Source organism: Protopterus annectens, chromosome 7.part0 (assembly GCF_019279795.1).
Source record: "Protopterus annectens isolate FY-2018-M chromosome 7.part0, PAN1.0, whole genome shotgun sequence".
Lineage (NCBI taxonomy): Eukaryota > Metazoa > Chordata > Ceratodontiformes > Protopteridae > Protopterus > Protopterus annectens.
The window spans coordinates 873910730-873926763 of record NC_056739.1 but is presented as its reverse complement, the minus strand read 5'-3'; the positions used below and the strand labels follow the sequence as shown (position 1 = coordinate 873926763).

The window sequence follows — 16034 nt, the reverse complement described above, 5'->3', positions numbered from 1 at the left end:
AGTGTTTGCAAGAGGTGATTTTTTTTCAGTAATTGTGTTATTTACTGGTATCCTGAGTGTTAGAACCAAATGCAAGCTGGGAGGTTTATTGTATCAAATTACACCAAATATTGTTTTGAATTTGTATGTTTTGTCATCCATCTCTGTTACACTGCAGCAGAGAAGTGTAGCCAGGGTGGAATGAAGGGGACAGTCACCCTAGGCGCAAGGTGTTAGGAGGCACGATTGGGAGATGATGACCAATTGGTAGCGCAGTGCCAGCATTCATTTCTATTCTGCCACTTCTGAATGCCACTACTCCTTTTGTGGTCAGGACTGAAACAGTTCATCATATGTGGTAAAAGTAAAAGAAGAAGAGTTGGTCCTGAGGACATCCTATGATTTTTTGCATTAGATACATAATGGATATCACTGTTTCCATTCTTATTTAAATGCACACTTTTCATGATGATGGCTAGTTATCACTCCTGCAGCATGTTAATACCTTTGGCTTAGGTCCACTGGTGACATTCAGCTAAAGGCAGCCTTTTAAATTAAAAAAAAAAAAAACATATGTTCAGCTAATCAGCAGACAAGTCTACATGTCAATGAAATAGTAACTTTCTTACTGGTCAGCATAAAATTCAGTTAGCAGTATCATAAATGAACACCACACATCATTCCAACTGTTTGTTCATTTCGATTTCCAGAAATTATGCTAACATAGCCATCCTATATACTTTCACAAAGCAATTACAAACAAAGCACCTCCCCCAGTAAACTAATGTAATCAGTTAATCATTAAAGAAATGCATGTTCATATGAATGTTGCTCATCAATTATGTTAATTACAAAAAATGTTTTTTTGCTGGAAGCAGTTGATTTATTTAAAGACCGTCACAGACAAAAATGAGGAAAGTGCACTGGTTCTGGAAACTCCCCACTCAACAAAATATTTAAAATAAAGGACATACATTTGATCCGTGTCTTCCAAGCACCTCCCATTCTCCACTGGTGACGGCCAGTTCTTCTTTAACAGGGCACTTAAAATCATCTGCAAAAGCATTCACACAGTTTAGTAACAGGAAAATCATCTGCAAAAACATTCACACAGTTTAGTAACAGGAAAATCATCTGCAAAAACATTCACACAGTTTAGTAACAGGAAAATCATCTGCAAAAACATTCACACAGTTTAGTAACAGGAAAATCATCTGCAAAAACATTCACACAGTTTAGTAACAGGAAAATCATCTGCAAAAGCATTCACACAGTTTAGTAACAGGAAAATCATCTGCAAAAACATTCACACAGTTTATTAAGAGGAAATCGCCACTTCTTGGATTATGTAACATACTTTTTTTACAAGTTACTTCAAAACAATGAGAATGATCATTTATCTTTAGTTTGGATACTTTGTTAACATTTATTTCCACTTTACACTCGCTTTAAAAGATGACTTACAGCAAGGAAGCTATTTATACAATGTCCAATGACAGAATCCCAAAACAATACAGTAAATCCTATTACACATAGTATGCCAGTAGGAATTCCTCCCAAGCTGCAGTATATGCAGTGGGCTTCAATTTAAAAAAAATGTGGTAAGAATGCATGATTGATTATTATGACTTTGTTTAGAAATTAGTTCTGAATGTATTAGTAAACATTCTTTGATGACTTTTAAAGATACTGAACAACTAGCAACATTTTAAAGTTAGCCAAGTTAACACCCCACTTTTCCATCCATCGAAGAAAACAGTTACCAAGGAGAACCCAGTGGGAAATAAGATCCAGCACTAGGGTCAGTACAATTCAAAGACATAAAAATGCATAGATTTAACTACAGAAAGCTGTTTAGAACTCAAGTTTATAATTAACTACTTATGGTGTGTGACTCGAAGAATATTTTATAACAAAATCACTGATGTGGCCTACAATGAACAATGTACAGCATATGTGCCCCTTGAACGATTTTAGTGAATGAAAGATGTAACTGATGAGTTGCACTCCAGAGGCAGGATAGCTAACAGCCACAGAAACATAATACATTAGCATATTAAACTGGTGCAATAAGTAAAAAAAAAAAAAAAACTGTAAAAGCATGTTGGTGTCTTTTAGAAGGAGTCCCATTTTAGGACTAAAGTGAATAATCTCAAGAGAATTGGGCAGACAAACACAACACTTTGCTACACTGTTCTGTCAGTAAACACTTGACTTCACATCCAACAACCTGTTGTACTCGAAGCTATAGTCTTAAAAGTTCTCATTAACCTATTTTATATTTAAAGATTTCATTTTATATCTTGCACATTTTAAAATGAAAAAGAAATACTGCAGAACTTCTAATACATTTTGCTACCTTCTTTTCTCTTGCTTTAACATTATTTTTCTTCTCAATCGTATTCAGCCAACTGCATGACAGCTATGTCAACTCACAGACATAGTTATTCAAATGTTTCAGTATTCACATAAAAGGGCTTGTGAAATAAGCATACTGAGCTATGCCACAGTTGCCTTCGTGCTTGTAAAGTAAGTTACCTGCACCCTTAATGAGCACAGTACTGTGGTGACAATGGAAAATCACCGTAGAACAAGGCTGGCTGCCTTACTGTACTGTGCCTGCAATGGCAGACATGCACTTACAGCAGTAAGCAATGGCCAATTTTGTCACAGTGAACTAGACTCTGTACCACTGTAACCAGTAGAAGTAAATGCATTCATTCAAATATCATCCAGCAACCCTCCTTCCAAGCACCCACAATCCAATTTCCCTTCTCTCTCTAAAAAAAAAAAAAACAATATCACAGGTGATGGACTAATCTGTCAATGTCCCAGTCATTCCCTAGAACTACAGCTTTTAAAACAGAAATGCCAAAATCCTAGTTTTATGAAATTCAGTTTAGTATACCATCCCCTTGACAGCTTTACCTACTACTCAACTCAAAAATAAATAATGTTAGCAACATTAAAGGTTTATGATAATATCAAATTTAGTCACTAAAACCTTAGTTCAAAGTCTGAGAATACCGAAAGTCCCATTTAGTTGGTAACATATTAATTTTTTCTTCTCAATACCCACTTCTTCACACATTTATTATCAAAATGAGGAGAGCCTGATTCTTTCCTATAAAGTGATTATAGTCCATAAATTCATTTCTTGTCACAAAAGATACCCAACCACAGTGTCAAAAGCACTGAGTTTATTCACACCCTCTAAACAGGGAAGAGAAGTATTCACAATTATCTACACCAACATATTAAAATAATGCACAAACGTTTTTACATTCTCACCTCCAGCATCAAAGCCTTCTATCTTGCCCAGCTTCCAGGAGCAGTGTCACGGCACTAGAATCCACTGCCAGTGAGCATGCTCTATCTAGTACATATTGGGCTACAGAGTTTGCAGGGGGATGGTTGCATAGCTATAGGGCTGCCTGGGGAAGGTTGGATTAGCTCTCCTTCACTAGGGGAGGATGTAAAAAATTCCAGCTGCAAACAGCATCATTTCCTGGTGGAAGCCAATATCTAGTTTCTAGACATGCCTGAAGCAAAAAAAAAGGGGGTATGTTGACCTGCAAAACAAACTTCTGGAACTGAGTATGTGGTAGCAACCTCACAAGAGTGATTGTATTATCGTAAGAATCCATGGGTTCAGGAAGCTACTACAGTAAAACTACAAAATTAAAATCCACTGTGGTACAGTACAGGCAGCAAAGACATCATTCTTAGAAAAAACAATATAGTTTATTGTATGAAGGCATAAACATGCTGTCTTGTGGCTTAAATGAAAGTTATGTACTTACCATTACAACAGATCTGTATTTTCTGCTTCTGTCCTTCCTCAATGGATGGGTTACCAGATCTAACTAGAATCCAAGGCTCAGACTCCTCCCCTTATCCATAATCCCATCTCCTTCTTCTTCTGTTTCTTTCAGTTGTTCCTGTTAGAGGTTGCCACAGTGGACAATCTGTTTCCATTTCTTCCTGTCCTCTGCATCTTGCTCTGTCACACCAACCACCTGCATGTCCTTTCTCACCACATTTATAAACCTTATCTTAGGCCTTCCTCTTACCTGGCAGCTTCATCCTTAGCATCCTTCTCCCAATATACCCAGCATCCCTCCTTAGCACATGTCCAAACTAATGCAATCTCACCTCTCTGGCTTTTTCTCCAAACCATCCAACCTGAACTGACCCTCTAATATACTCATTTTTAATCCTGTCCATCCTTGTCACACACAATACAAATCTTAACATCTTTAACTCTGCCACCTCCAGCTCTGACTCCTGTCTTTTCATCAGTGCCCCCGTCTCCAACCCATATAACATAGTTGGTCTCACTACCATCTTGTAAACCTTCCCTTTCATTCTTACAAGTACCCATCAGTCACAAATCACTCTTGACACCCTTCTCCAAAAAGTCCACCCAGCCTGCACTCTCTTCTTCACCTCTCTTCCACACTCACCATTACTCTGAAGTGTTGATCCCAAGTATTTAAACTCATTCACCTTTGCCAACTCTATTCCCTGCATTTTCAAAATTCATCTGTCCTCCCTCTCATTCACACACATGTATTCTGTCTTAGTCCTGCTCGCCTTCATTCCTCTCCTCTCTAGAGCACATCTCCATCTCTCTGGGGTCTTCTCAACCTGCTCCCTACTCTCACTACAAATCACAATGTCAACCGCAACCATCATAGCCCACTGGGACACCCGTCTGAACTTGTCTGTCAACCTACCCATCACCATTGCAAATAAGAAAGGGCTCCCACCTCCACCTTGGACATATCCATCACTCCTACCGCAGACCTCACCACTGTCACACTGCCCTCATACATATCCTGTACCACTCTTACATACTTCTCTGCCACTCCTGACTTCCTCATACAATACCACAACTCAGAGGGAGGAAGGGCAGAGCCGGTCAGGGACTCGGATGGGGTAGAGACAAAGTAGGCTCTAGGAACTCCCGTCACCTCGTCATCGTGCCCCATGTCCCAGGAGTCCAAAACTGCCTGGGTCAGATGAGGAGATAGAAATATATGGATGGGGGAAGGACCCATGGATGGATGGGCAGGGGACGAAAAAAGCCCCAACTCTATTTGAGCCTTGAGGAAGGACCTCATCATCCTGTCCATATTGGAAGACAGCAAGCTCCTGGAGGACCTCGATAAGGCAGACAATCTAGCTGGGGACACATGCCTGGACTCCAAGGACCTCCTGAGCCTGTCACAGGAAAGGCTTCTATGCCTAGGAGCAGAGAAAAGCTGTTCTGATCCTGAGGCCAAAACAGAGTCCACAATCAAAATGGTAGGATCTGACATTGATCCTGGAACCGTCCGCTTTGGATCCGAAGAAGCCTGAGCATCTGAGCGTGTAGCACTCAAATGTCTTGGCTCAGAGGAAGACAGATCCATAGCAGGCGTAGTCTTTGTCAGATCTGAAGGCCTCAATCTGGAGGCCTTGGATCCGGGAGCAGATTCCCAAGGCCTCGGATCCAAAGGCTTTGAGCCGGAAGCCTTGGATCCAGGAGAAGACTTGAGGGGTCTCTGATCCGAGAGCACTGAGGTCAGAATTGGATCCGACAGCCTAGGCTTTTTCGAGAATGAGGACCCTGAAACAGAGGGAGCCTTTTTCTTATGATAGGAAGGGCCTGGCTTGGTTGGGGACTGGACCAACAGACCCCCCCCCCCAACCCACGTCTTTCAATAATAATTTGTGTTCCAGTCCTTCAGCAAAGCCCTGGGTTGAACACAGCACAAATGCAACATTCAACCTCCAGGTGGTCGGCACCCAAACGAAAGAGACACTTCTCGTGCAAGTCAGAGATGGGCAGCTTATGACCACAAGAGAAGTACCTCTTAAATCCAGCAGGCCTATCAGACATGATGGGTTGAACAGACCAAGCACCAAAGTCAAAAACAGAATGGAACCTTAAACCAGAGAACAAGACACAGTCAAAACCAGCAAAAGACCAGCAGCAACAACAACAATACAACTACTATACACAAGAAAGGCTAAGGAAAATTTAAAACTGAAAAATGGTGCCAAAAGGTATCTTAAGAATAAACAATAATTAGAAAGGGAGGGAGGGAGTTTAAGCAGGACAAAAACTTAACACCTAGCAAGCAATAACACAAACGGAAATAGATTTAAGCTAGAAGGAGACCAAAAAATGCTGAAAAAGTCATTTATCCCACAAGAGGACTCGAGCCAGAAGGAACTGCATCTGTAGCGGTGAGTGGTAAATGAGATATGGGAGGGTTAGAGGCAGCAAGGGATTATGGGAGTGGGAGGAGCTCTAGCGTAGGATCAGTCTGAAAAGTTGCTGGCTCAAATCCGATGTTGGATCCTACTACCTTGAAGTGAGAAATAGTGACATGGATAACATCAGACTGTAGAGGACAAGGACCCCAAAAAGCTCTGTGGGGGTAAGGGTGGATCTGAGCAGGAAAGTGAAGCCTGCTCTCTAGACCAAGACAGCACTCTTTCAAAAGCCTCAAAAGCAGAAGCTAAAACCGGGTCCCGAGACTACCCCAGTAGGATACAAGGACTCCAACACGAGCTGGCCTAGAAGACCTGCTCAACTAGGCTCCAAGACTGATGCTGGTGTCAAGCTATCCAGTGATAAATCCCTGAGGGGTAGGGACAGCTCCCATAATTCTGGAGTTGAGTCCCACTCCACAGTGCCAGACACCTTGGCTTCAAGATCTATCAAGGTCTGAAACACTTGGTGTAGACTGGATCAGCGACACTGCTGAAGTCATCTAAGACTAAGCTTTCAGACATACACACAGGCAAACCTTGGGAAGCATTCTGATCCAAGAAGCCTACATCCAGGGGTCAGATCAGGGAAGCAGCTACAATCTGGTGAAGGGATGGTCTGAGGCCCAAAAATCTGCTAGAGGCTGGAACCTGGGAGAACCCACAGCTGGATCTGGGGCCTGGTGAACTTCCTCACCATTATATCAACTTCCGTTTCAGACAGGATCGTGCAAATTTCAGGGACAAACTAGTGGAACAAGGCATGGATGTCTTGTGAAAAGGTCTCTCTTGAAGGAAAGGTGATTTGAGCCTAAGAGAAACTGGTTCCAGTGAGAATTCTGACTCTGGAAGCGGAGAAGTGTGGGATCCAGTGGTGAGAGGCTCTGAAGCTGGAACAGAATTCAAAGGTTTCTACAATTATAGGGTTGGTCCAGAACAGTTCAACTGATCTGGGAAAAAGTTCTTTGGATCCTTGTGCCTTTCCTTATTTTTGTCCCCAAATGACTTTTGTCCTTAGTCTACTAAACAGCTTTCATGGAAGCAGGTGAAGATGAAGAAGAAGAATCTAGAAGGGAAACTTCTCCCACTGTGACAGGGAGAAGTACCTTATGTACCAGCTTGTTTCTTCTTTCTATCAAGGCCGTGGTACCAAAAGTGGTACAAATAGAACACTTCCCACCAAGTAGAAGACCCCTAAACAATACAGGCATTTCATGTGAGCATCCAAATTTGGAATTTTGTAACCACTTTTTGAGGACAGAAGGTTTTTCCACCATAGCGACTGACGGTTCAGTAGTAACACCTACATCCATGACATCAACTGTAAAAACTATAACCTAAGATCCTACTAGAAAACAAGGCAGCAACAATGATAACAATTAAGTTAATAAAAGTATAGTTTTGAAGCAACCCAAAAGGGAGAAGAGGTCAAACAGCCACCACAAAAGGGAAAAAAGACAAACTCTATTTTTTTTAATACTATATACAATAATAGTAGATGAGTTAGGTAGACAAAGACTAAGGTAGTAAAACACCAAAAAAAGTCCAGCACCATTCAGGAGGTAGATAGAGTCAAATTGTAATGAGACTAAAACAAGAAAAACAGCAAACCGGTTTCGGCAAAACTTACAGCCTTCTTCAATGTATTAACTATTTAAATGCATTACACATTTAAATAGTTAGACATACTGGAAGTTGATTGGTTTATGCCAAAATTAGGTCAGTTCATTAAGGCCAGGTTTAAACAAAGCCCCTAGCCTAATAATCCAACCAGATTCCTTCCTATTTAATATAGGATGCCATCCTACTTTATTAGATTTATGCCCTTGAATTTTATCAATGATTGTGAATTGGAATTTAGCAGTAACATGGGTCATTGTATGTTTATAAAGAGCATTAGAAATCCTTTTAGTTCTAATGTCACTGAGATGTTCACTAATCCTATGTTTTAATGGCTTAGGTGTTTGCCCTACATAAACAGCCGAGCAAAAACAGGTGGCCAAATAAATGACCCAGTCACTGCTGCAGTTGCCAAAGTATCTGATCTCAAAAATATGTGGTGTATTGCTGCTCGTAAATTCCTTAGTTTTACATATATATGTACAAAAGCTACAGTGACCACAGGAGTTGCTGCCCACTAACTTGTCTCCAAATAAGGTGACCTGTTGTGTGGCAGTGGGTGAAAAGTGTTTGTAATGAGCTAGATGAGAATTAATAGTCCAGCCTTTTCTATATGAAAAGAGACACTGTGTGGAAAGTATTGCCAGCAAAATGTCCCAGTGATTGTTCACAATATTTCTGAAAGCATCTGTGTTTTTACCAAATGTTGTTACTAAGCGAATGGATTGGGGAGACTATGTGTCTTTACCTTTAGGTCCCTTACCATAATTAACAACTTTTTTCTATCCTGTTCAGTGGCGAAAGAACATGCCCTATCAATATTGTTAGCATGATAGCCCTTTTTCAAAAAATGCTTTGAGAGGTAATTTTTGCTGATGTTAAAGGCTACATCAGAGAAAAATATACACTTAATGCTTAGAAACTGGGATTTAGGGATGTTTCGGATGATGTGGGAGTGGTGATGACTAGAGGCATGTAATAAGGTGTTAAATTGGGGGAATTTATGATAAACCTGTGTTCCAAGTGTATGATCTTCCTGACGTAAGATCTGAACATCCAGAAAAGTGATTATTTTGTAATCATAGTTAAGAGTAAAATGAACTCCCCATTTATTTTCATTTAAATATTCTACAAATTCCTCAGCATAACCAGCATCCCCTCTCCACACCATCCAACAATCATCCAGATAGTGTCTCCAGATATCCATATTATCTAGAAAGATGTTATGATTCACATTATATATTAGTTGTTCCTCAATGTAGCCCATGAACAAATCTGTGTATATAGGAGCGAAGGATGCTCCCATGGCCATACCTCTAAGTTGCCAGTAACATCTCCCATGGAAGTAAAAAAACATTCTTAGTGAGAACATGTTCAGCTAAACAAACAAGAAGGGTATTGAATTCAGGAGTATATAACTCAGTCTTGTCAAGCCAAAACTGGATGGCTTGTAGTCCAGCCCAATGTAGGATGTTAGTGCATGGTGCAGTGACATCCAATGTGCATAGTAGCCAACCTGGTTCCAACTGTGTGTAATGTATGTTGTTAAGAAATTGTGTAGTGACTTTAATTCTGTATCTGACCAGGGGAAGGAGTGGTTGTAAGTATTCAGTGAGGAAAACTGATAGTAGTTCCGTCAGAGATCTGAGACAATTGGTCTGCCTGGTGGTTTGGTAGGATGTTCGTGTATTTTAGGCAGCAAATATAAATATTGTGGCCTAGGATCCTGGACTGTCAATTGATACCCTGTCCTCTGGTCAATGATACCTTCCTCCTGTGCCAATTTCAGGAAGGCATCAATTTCATGTTTGAATTTGAATGTTGGGTCAAGGGGCATATGCATGTAGAATTTGTTATTGGACAGTTGTGTCATGGCCTCTGTTTCATACATTTGCCAGCCCATAATGACTACTGCCCCACCCTTGTCAGCTGGTAATATGACTAAGTTCTGATCACTGCTGAGTTTATGTAAAGCATCCTGTTCTTGTTTGGTGAGATTGTGCCTGTTGTTAATGTGTGTGTTCATATTAAAGTGCAACTATTTCAGCTTTTTACGTAGGGCAAACACCTAAGCCATTAAAACATAGGATTAGTGAACATCTCAGTGACATTAGCACTAAAAGGATTTCTAATTCTCTTTATAAACATACAATGATCCATGTCACTGCTAAATTCCAATTCACAATCATTGATAAAATTCAAGGACATAAATCATAATATAGGCTGGCATTCTATATTAAATAGGAAGGAATCTGGTTGAATTGTTAGGCTAGGGGCTTTGTTTAAACCTGGCCCTAATGAACTAAGCTAATTCTGGCATAAACCAATCAACTTCCAGTATGTCTAAAGAAATACTATTTAAATGTGTAATGGATTTCATTTGTATTTATTTATTTATTTTACATTTGTTGACCGGGCTAGTCTAGCTGGATACATGTCCATTTTCAGTAGAGGCCCGGGGAGAAAAGCTCCAAGAATATCAAACAAAAAACAATAAACAATAAAAAACATATATAAAGTACAATCTTGAAAAAGTTTACAGAAGAACACATGCAAAATTCAATCAAGGAAGAAGTACTAATAAAGTTGTATACCAAAAACAATATAGAAAATAGTATTGAGTAGAACAGATGTATAAATAAGAAAAAAGTTTTTTTTTTAAGATATGAAATATTAACTGCCTTACTACCATTGAGCATGACTGGAGCAGTAAACAATAAGGGAATATTCATGAGAGGATGTAATATGCAAGTATATATAAAGAATTCACTCAAAAGTTTCATGATAAGCAGATTTTATAAGGAAGGCTTAGGATGATGCAGGTAGTTATAAGTGAGAAGTATCAACAGTTAGTCAGGGATAGTACAGGAACATAACCAGTGTGACTTGAGATGAAGCTTGAGTTTCTTTTTAAAACGTATATGAGAGCAGAGAGTTGTGAGTTCAGTGGGTAGTAGATTCCATAGCTTACCGATGGTATTAGAGAAAAGGGAGTCACCTGCTAAATTGTTGGATCTGCAAATGTTAAATAGTAGTTTGTTAGAAGTGCGTAAGTTTTTAGGATTATGGTAGGGGGTAAGTAGGTTTGAGAGTATAGGAGTATTGGTGGGTTGATACAGGGTTTTGTGGGCAATAGTAAGCTGTGAAAAGTGTAGAAGGTGTAGAAACTCTAACCAATCAAGTTGTTTAAGATTAAGACAGTGATGAGTTCTGAAAGGAGAGGCAGTAGCAAATCTGGCAATATTGTTATAGGATACTGTCAGTTTGTTAATGTTGGTTTTAGAAAAATTTGTATAAATGGGTGAAGCATAGAGTAGAGTGGAGATGAGATGAGTTCTGGCTATAGCAGTCCTGGCTGCGGGTGTAAGAAAGGGTTTAATTCTATAGAGGGATCCAAGTTTCTTGTTGACTGTTTTTATTGAACTGTTAATATGCGTGTCATAGTTGAGATTATTATCTATAGTTATTCCTAGGAGTTTGGTAGTTAGGTCTGGAGAGATAAAGTACAGTTTTGTACCTACCATAAATGTAGATGTTCGAGGATCCACATTGCTGCAGTCATAACCTGTGGGTAGTCCGCTGTCCTCGGTCGGCCCGAATACCAAAGAGTTAGGCTGGCGTCGGTCATGGGCGCCCGGAGCTGACGTCAGTACGTAGTAGTACTTAAGCGCATGACCGACGCCATATCCTCAGTCTTTCTTGCCCCAGATGTCAGAAGGCCTTAAAAAGAAAAGGCCAAAGCCACAAAAGGAGAAAAATAATAATTATCCCCAAGGAACAAAAACAACAAACAACAACAACACCCCCAAACCAAAGAGGGGAAGGAGGGAGGGAAAATAGGACTGCAGCAATGTGGATCCTCGAACATCTACATTTATGGTAGGTACAAAACTGCACTATGTTCTTCGTCTCACATTGCTGCAGTCATAACCTGTGGGTAGAATCCCAAAGCAAAGGAAAAGGGAGGCTGGCAAACTAAAAAGCATTAGGGGCTGCTAACATGCCCTGTAAGACTGCAGTGGCAAACCCAGCCCTGGACTTGGAGAAAAGAGGGAGATGGTAATGTTTAGTAAAAGTATGAACTGAACTCCAAGTAGCTGCTTCCAAAATATCCTTAGTAGCTACACCTCTCAAAAAAGCAGTAGAAGTGGCAGTAGCCCTAGTGGAATGAGGTCTAATCCCAGCAGGGACATCCTTCCCATGATGAGAATAACAAAAAGCAATACAATTACCAATCCATTTTGAAATAGTCTGCTTTGAAACAGCTTTCCCTTGTGAACCCAAAGCAAAAGAAACAAATAACTGTTGAGTCTGTCTGAACTCCTTAGTTCTGCTCAAATAATAACGTAACTGCCTGTGTATATCCAAAGAATGCAAGATTTTTTCCCCTTTATTTTGGGGATCAGCATAAAAGGTAGGCAAATGGATAAACTGGTTCAAGGCCACATTAGAAATCACTTTTGGCATGAAAGTAGGGTTAGTACGCAAAGAAACTCTATCCTTATGGAATATTAGAAAGGGTTCAACTGCCATGAGAGCCTGCAATTCAGATACCCTTCTAGCAGAAGTAATGGCCAACAAAAAGGCAGTCTTCCAAGACAAAAACTTCAATTCAGACGTAGCTGCAGGTTCAAAATGAGGCAAAGTAAGCTTCTCCAACACAAAATTGAGATCCCAGGAAGGAGTAGGAGCTCTACGTGGGGGTCTTATATTTTTGCCCTCTAAGAAATTGCTTAAACAAAGGGTGAGAAAATAAAGGAGGGTCACAATCATAGTGAGCAGAAATGGCTGCAGCATGAACTTTCACAGAGGAAAATGACAAACCCTTGTCTAGTAACTCAGTAAGGTACTGCAGTGTAAAACTCAAATTAGGTACCGAGACATCAAAGTCCTTTGTTGTGCTCCAAAGAAAAAATCTCTTCCATTTATCAGCATAAACTTTTCTAGTGCTTGGCCGCCTAGCTTCCAAAATGACATCTAAAACCTGTTGAGGAAGCTGAGAACCCATAGGCCCTAAAACAGAATACGCCAGGCCGTTAGATGCAGGGACAGCACCCTGACATTGAGCAAATGACTGCTTGACTGGGACAACAAGTGAGGAAGCTGTGGCAAAGGCCAAGGAGGCTCCTGAATTAAACTCCTCAGCAGAGGATACCAGTGCTGTCGTGGCCAATCTGGTGCTATGAAGATCATGCAAGGCTTGTCCCGCCTGGCCTTCAAGAGAACCTTGGTAAGGAGAGGCAGAGGAGGAAAAGCATAGACGTGAAGGTTGTTCCAACTGAAAGATAGAGCATCCACTTTCCAAGCTTTTGGGTGAAACATCTTTGTGCAAAATTTTGGTAGTTGGAAATTTAGAGGAGAAGCGAACAGATCTATGTCTGGAGTTCCCCAAGCCACTGTCAACTGTTGAAATACCTGAGGATCCAATTTCCAGGGGATCCACAATTTGTCTGCTCAATACATCTGCTAGGGAGTTCTGTGCTCCTGGCAGAAACCGTGCTTGAAGAGTGATATGCAAACCCAGAGCAGTCTCCCACAATATCATAGCTTGTCTGCAAAGAGGATAAGAATGGGTCCCCCCCTGCTTGTTGATGTACCACATGACTGTAGTGTTGTCTGTTTGTATCAACACCTGTCCTGGTTGAAGTAGGCCCTTGAAAGCCATCAGGGCATACTGGACTGCTAACATCTCCTTCATGTTGATATGCAAATGCTATAGTTTGGGAGGCCACGTGTCTTGAATCCATTTCCCATTGAAGTGTGCTCCCCAAGCCAGGTCCGAGGCATCCGTCGTTAAGATCTGACTCGCCTCTGGTCGAGTCACAGAGAGTCCCTTGTTTAGGTGACATTCTTGTGCCCACCACAAGAATTCCTTCTGGATGCAAGGTATTATCGGAATGACAGTGTCCAAATCGTGGCAGTGTTGAGTCCATACACTTTTGAGATACCATTGTAGCTTCCTCATATGCAGTTTGGCATTGGGAAGTACCAGAATGCAAGATGCCATGAACCCCAAGGCTTGAAGGACTGTCCTTGCAGTCAGCCTGGACAGTACTGATAATCGCTGGAAGTATAGAGGAAGAGTTCTTTGTTTGTCCGGGGTCAGAAAAGCCATCTGAGAGGCTGTATTCAGTCTCACACCCAGAAAGCACATGTCCTGAGAGGGTACTAGACTGGACTTTGTTTCGTTCACAGAATACCCTAGGCACCTTAAAACTGCCATTACATACTGTAGCTGTTGAAGTAACCTGTCTTTGTCCCGAGCTAGAATCAGGCAATCGTCCAGATAAGGATAAATTTGTATTCCCCTCAGTCTTAAGAAAGCTATTACAGGAGCCAGAACCTTTGTGAACACCCTGGGTGCAGTAGATAAACCAAAGGGCAATGCAGAGAACTGATAATGAGAAGTGCCAGCCCGAAAACGCAGGAATCTCCTGCAGCTGGGCCTGATAGGAATGTGAAGATAGGCCTCTTTGAGATCCAGAGTTACCATCCAGTGATCTTTGCCTATCAGAGGCAGAAGTTGCTGTAAAGTTAACATCTTGAACTTTGGAATGTCTAGGTATGTATTGAGAATGGACAAATCCAGAATTGGCCTCCAAGTATTTCCTTTCTTTGGCACTAGGAATAGTCGAGAATAAAACCCTAGACCTTCTTCTGGCGGAGGTACCACCTGGATTGCCCCATCTGTAAAAGCAAAGAAATTTGTTCCTGAGCCTCCAGCCTTTGCTGAGGAGGTACATCTGGCATGCCTTTGAAAGGGGGAAAAGTGTGAAAATAAAACTTGTAGCCTTGATTTATTATTTCCAACACCCATCTGTCCTGGGTGACCAAATGCCAATTTTGCTTGAAAAGTGCCAACTTTCCTCCTAGAGGAGCTGCCAGAAAGGAAGGATCTGGCAGCTGGAGATACAGGTCATTGGGTCTGTTTACGAAAAGGCTGACCCCTGCCCTCACCAGAAGATTGTGCAGGAGAACTCCAAGTCCTAGGTCTGAAAGAACCCTGAGCGTGAGCCCTGCCCCTACCACGTCTAGACCTGCCCTTAGACTGAAAATCTGAAGAAGGGTAAGACCATCCTCTTGCAGGCCAATTCCTGCTAAACTTAGGGGGCTGCACTTGCAAAAATTCCTTAACTGTCTGCATAGACTTAGCTTTGTCTTCCACTTTTTTCAAAACTGACTCCACAGGGGAACCAAAAAGAACTTCAGATTGAAGGGGAGCATTCAAAATCCGGGCTTTAACATGCTCTGACAAATTTTGATCCTTAAGCCAGGCATGTCTACGAATAACTGAACCAGTAGCAGCTACCCTGGAAGAAGCCTGAAGGGCATCGAAGCCACACTGCAAGGAATGTTTACCAACTTGATCTGAAGCATGAACCAAGTCCTGCAATTCCTTACACTCTATACCCTCAGATAAAGCATCTACCTTAGATTTCAATTGACCTAACAGAAAGTTCTGATACTTCAGCATATGGAATTGGCAATTTAAAGCCCTCATAGCTAACGTAGAAGAGGTGTACACTTTTTACCCCACCTATCCAACGCTCTAGAATCTTTATCTAAAGGAACTGGATTCTTAACCACAGAAGCCCTGACCCCCTTAGGCCCTTGACTAATAGTTTCCGGGTCAGCTCTAGGGCTCTTATACAAATATTTATGTGCCTCTGGAACTCTGTAATACCTGTCTGGCTTGACAGGGGCAGGGGGTAAAGAATCAGGATTAAGGGAAGCTTCAGAAAAAACATCCTGAACAACATCTAAAACAGGGGGAATAGCCAAAGGCCTATGTTGTGGCAAAAACAAAAATTCCCTAAGCCTCTTACGAGAATCTGAAAAATCCTGACCTTCCCACTTGAAATGCTCCCTCATGGAATGCAAGGTTTCAGAAAAGGAAAAATCCTCTGGAGGTGAAGCAGAAGGACAGGAATCCTCTGCATCCGAATCCGAATAGGGAGGAAAATCCTGCACATCCTCAGCTGAGGACTCAGAGTAATCTGAGGAATGTTCCATTCCCTCTAAATCTGTTTCCACCCTAGGCCTCTTCTCTGGAGGGGGCATAGAACCCCTGATCAAAGTAATCAAATCCTCTGCCATTTTCAACATATGCTTTTTAGGAACAGAGCCCGAAGAACCAGGGCTGTGGCCCATACCAGAAATACCAGGTCTAG

General features: G+C 41.3%; 1 protein-coding gene across 1 annotated transcript in view; it reads right to left on the bottom strand.

The window, feature by feature from the left end:
- Positions 1–16034, bottom strand: part of DPP8 (dipeptidyl peptidase 8) — a 1004126-nt gene that overhangs the window by 363475 nt on the left and 624617 nt on the right. Inside the window, exon 12 of the mRNA XM_044077448.1 lies at positions 954–1033. Within this exon, the coding sequence (XP_043933383.1) occupies positions 954–1033 (80 nt within the window). The remainder of the gene's footprint in view (positions 1–953; positions 1034–16034) is intronic.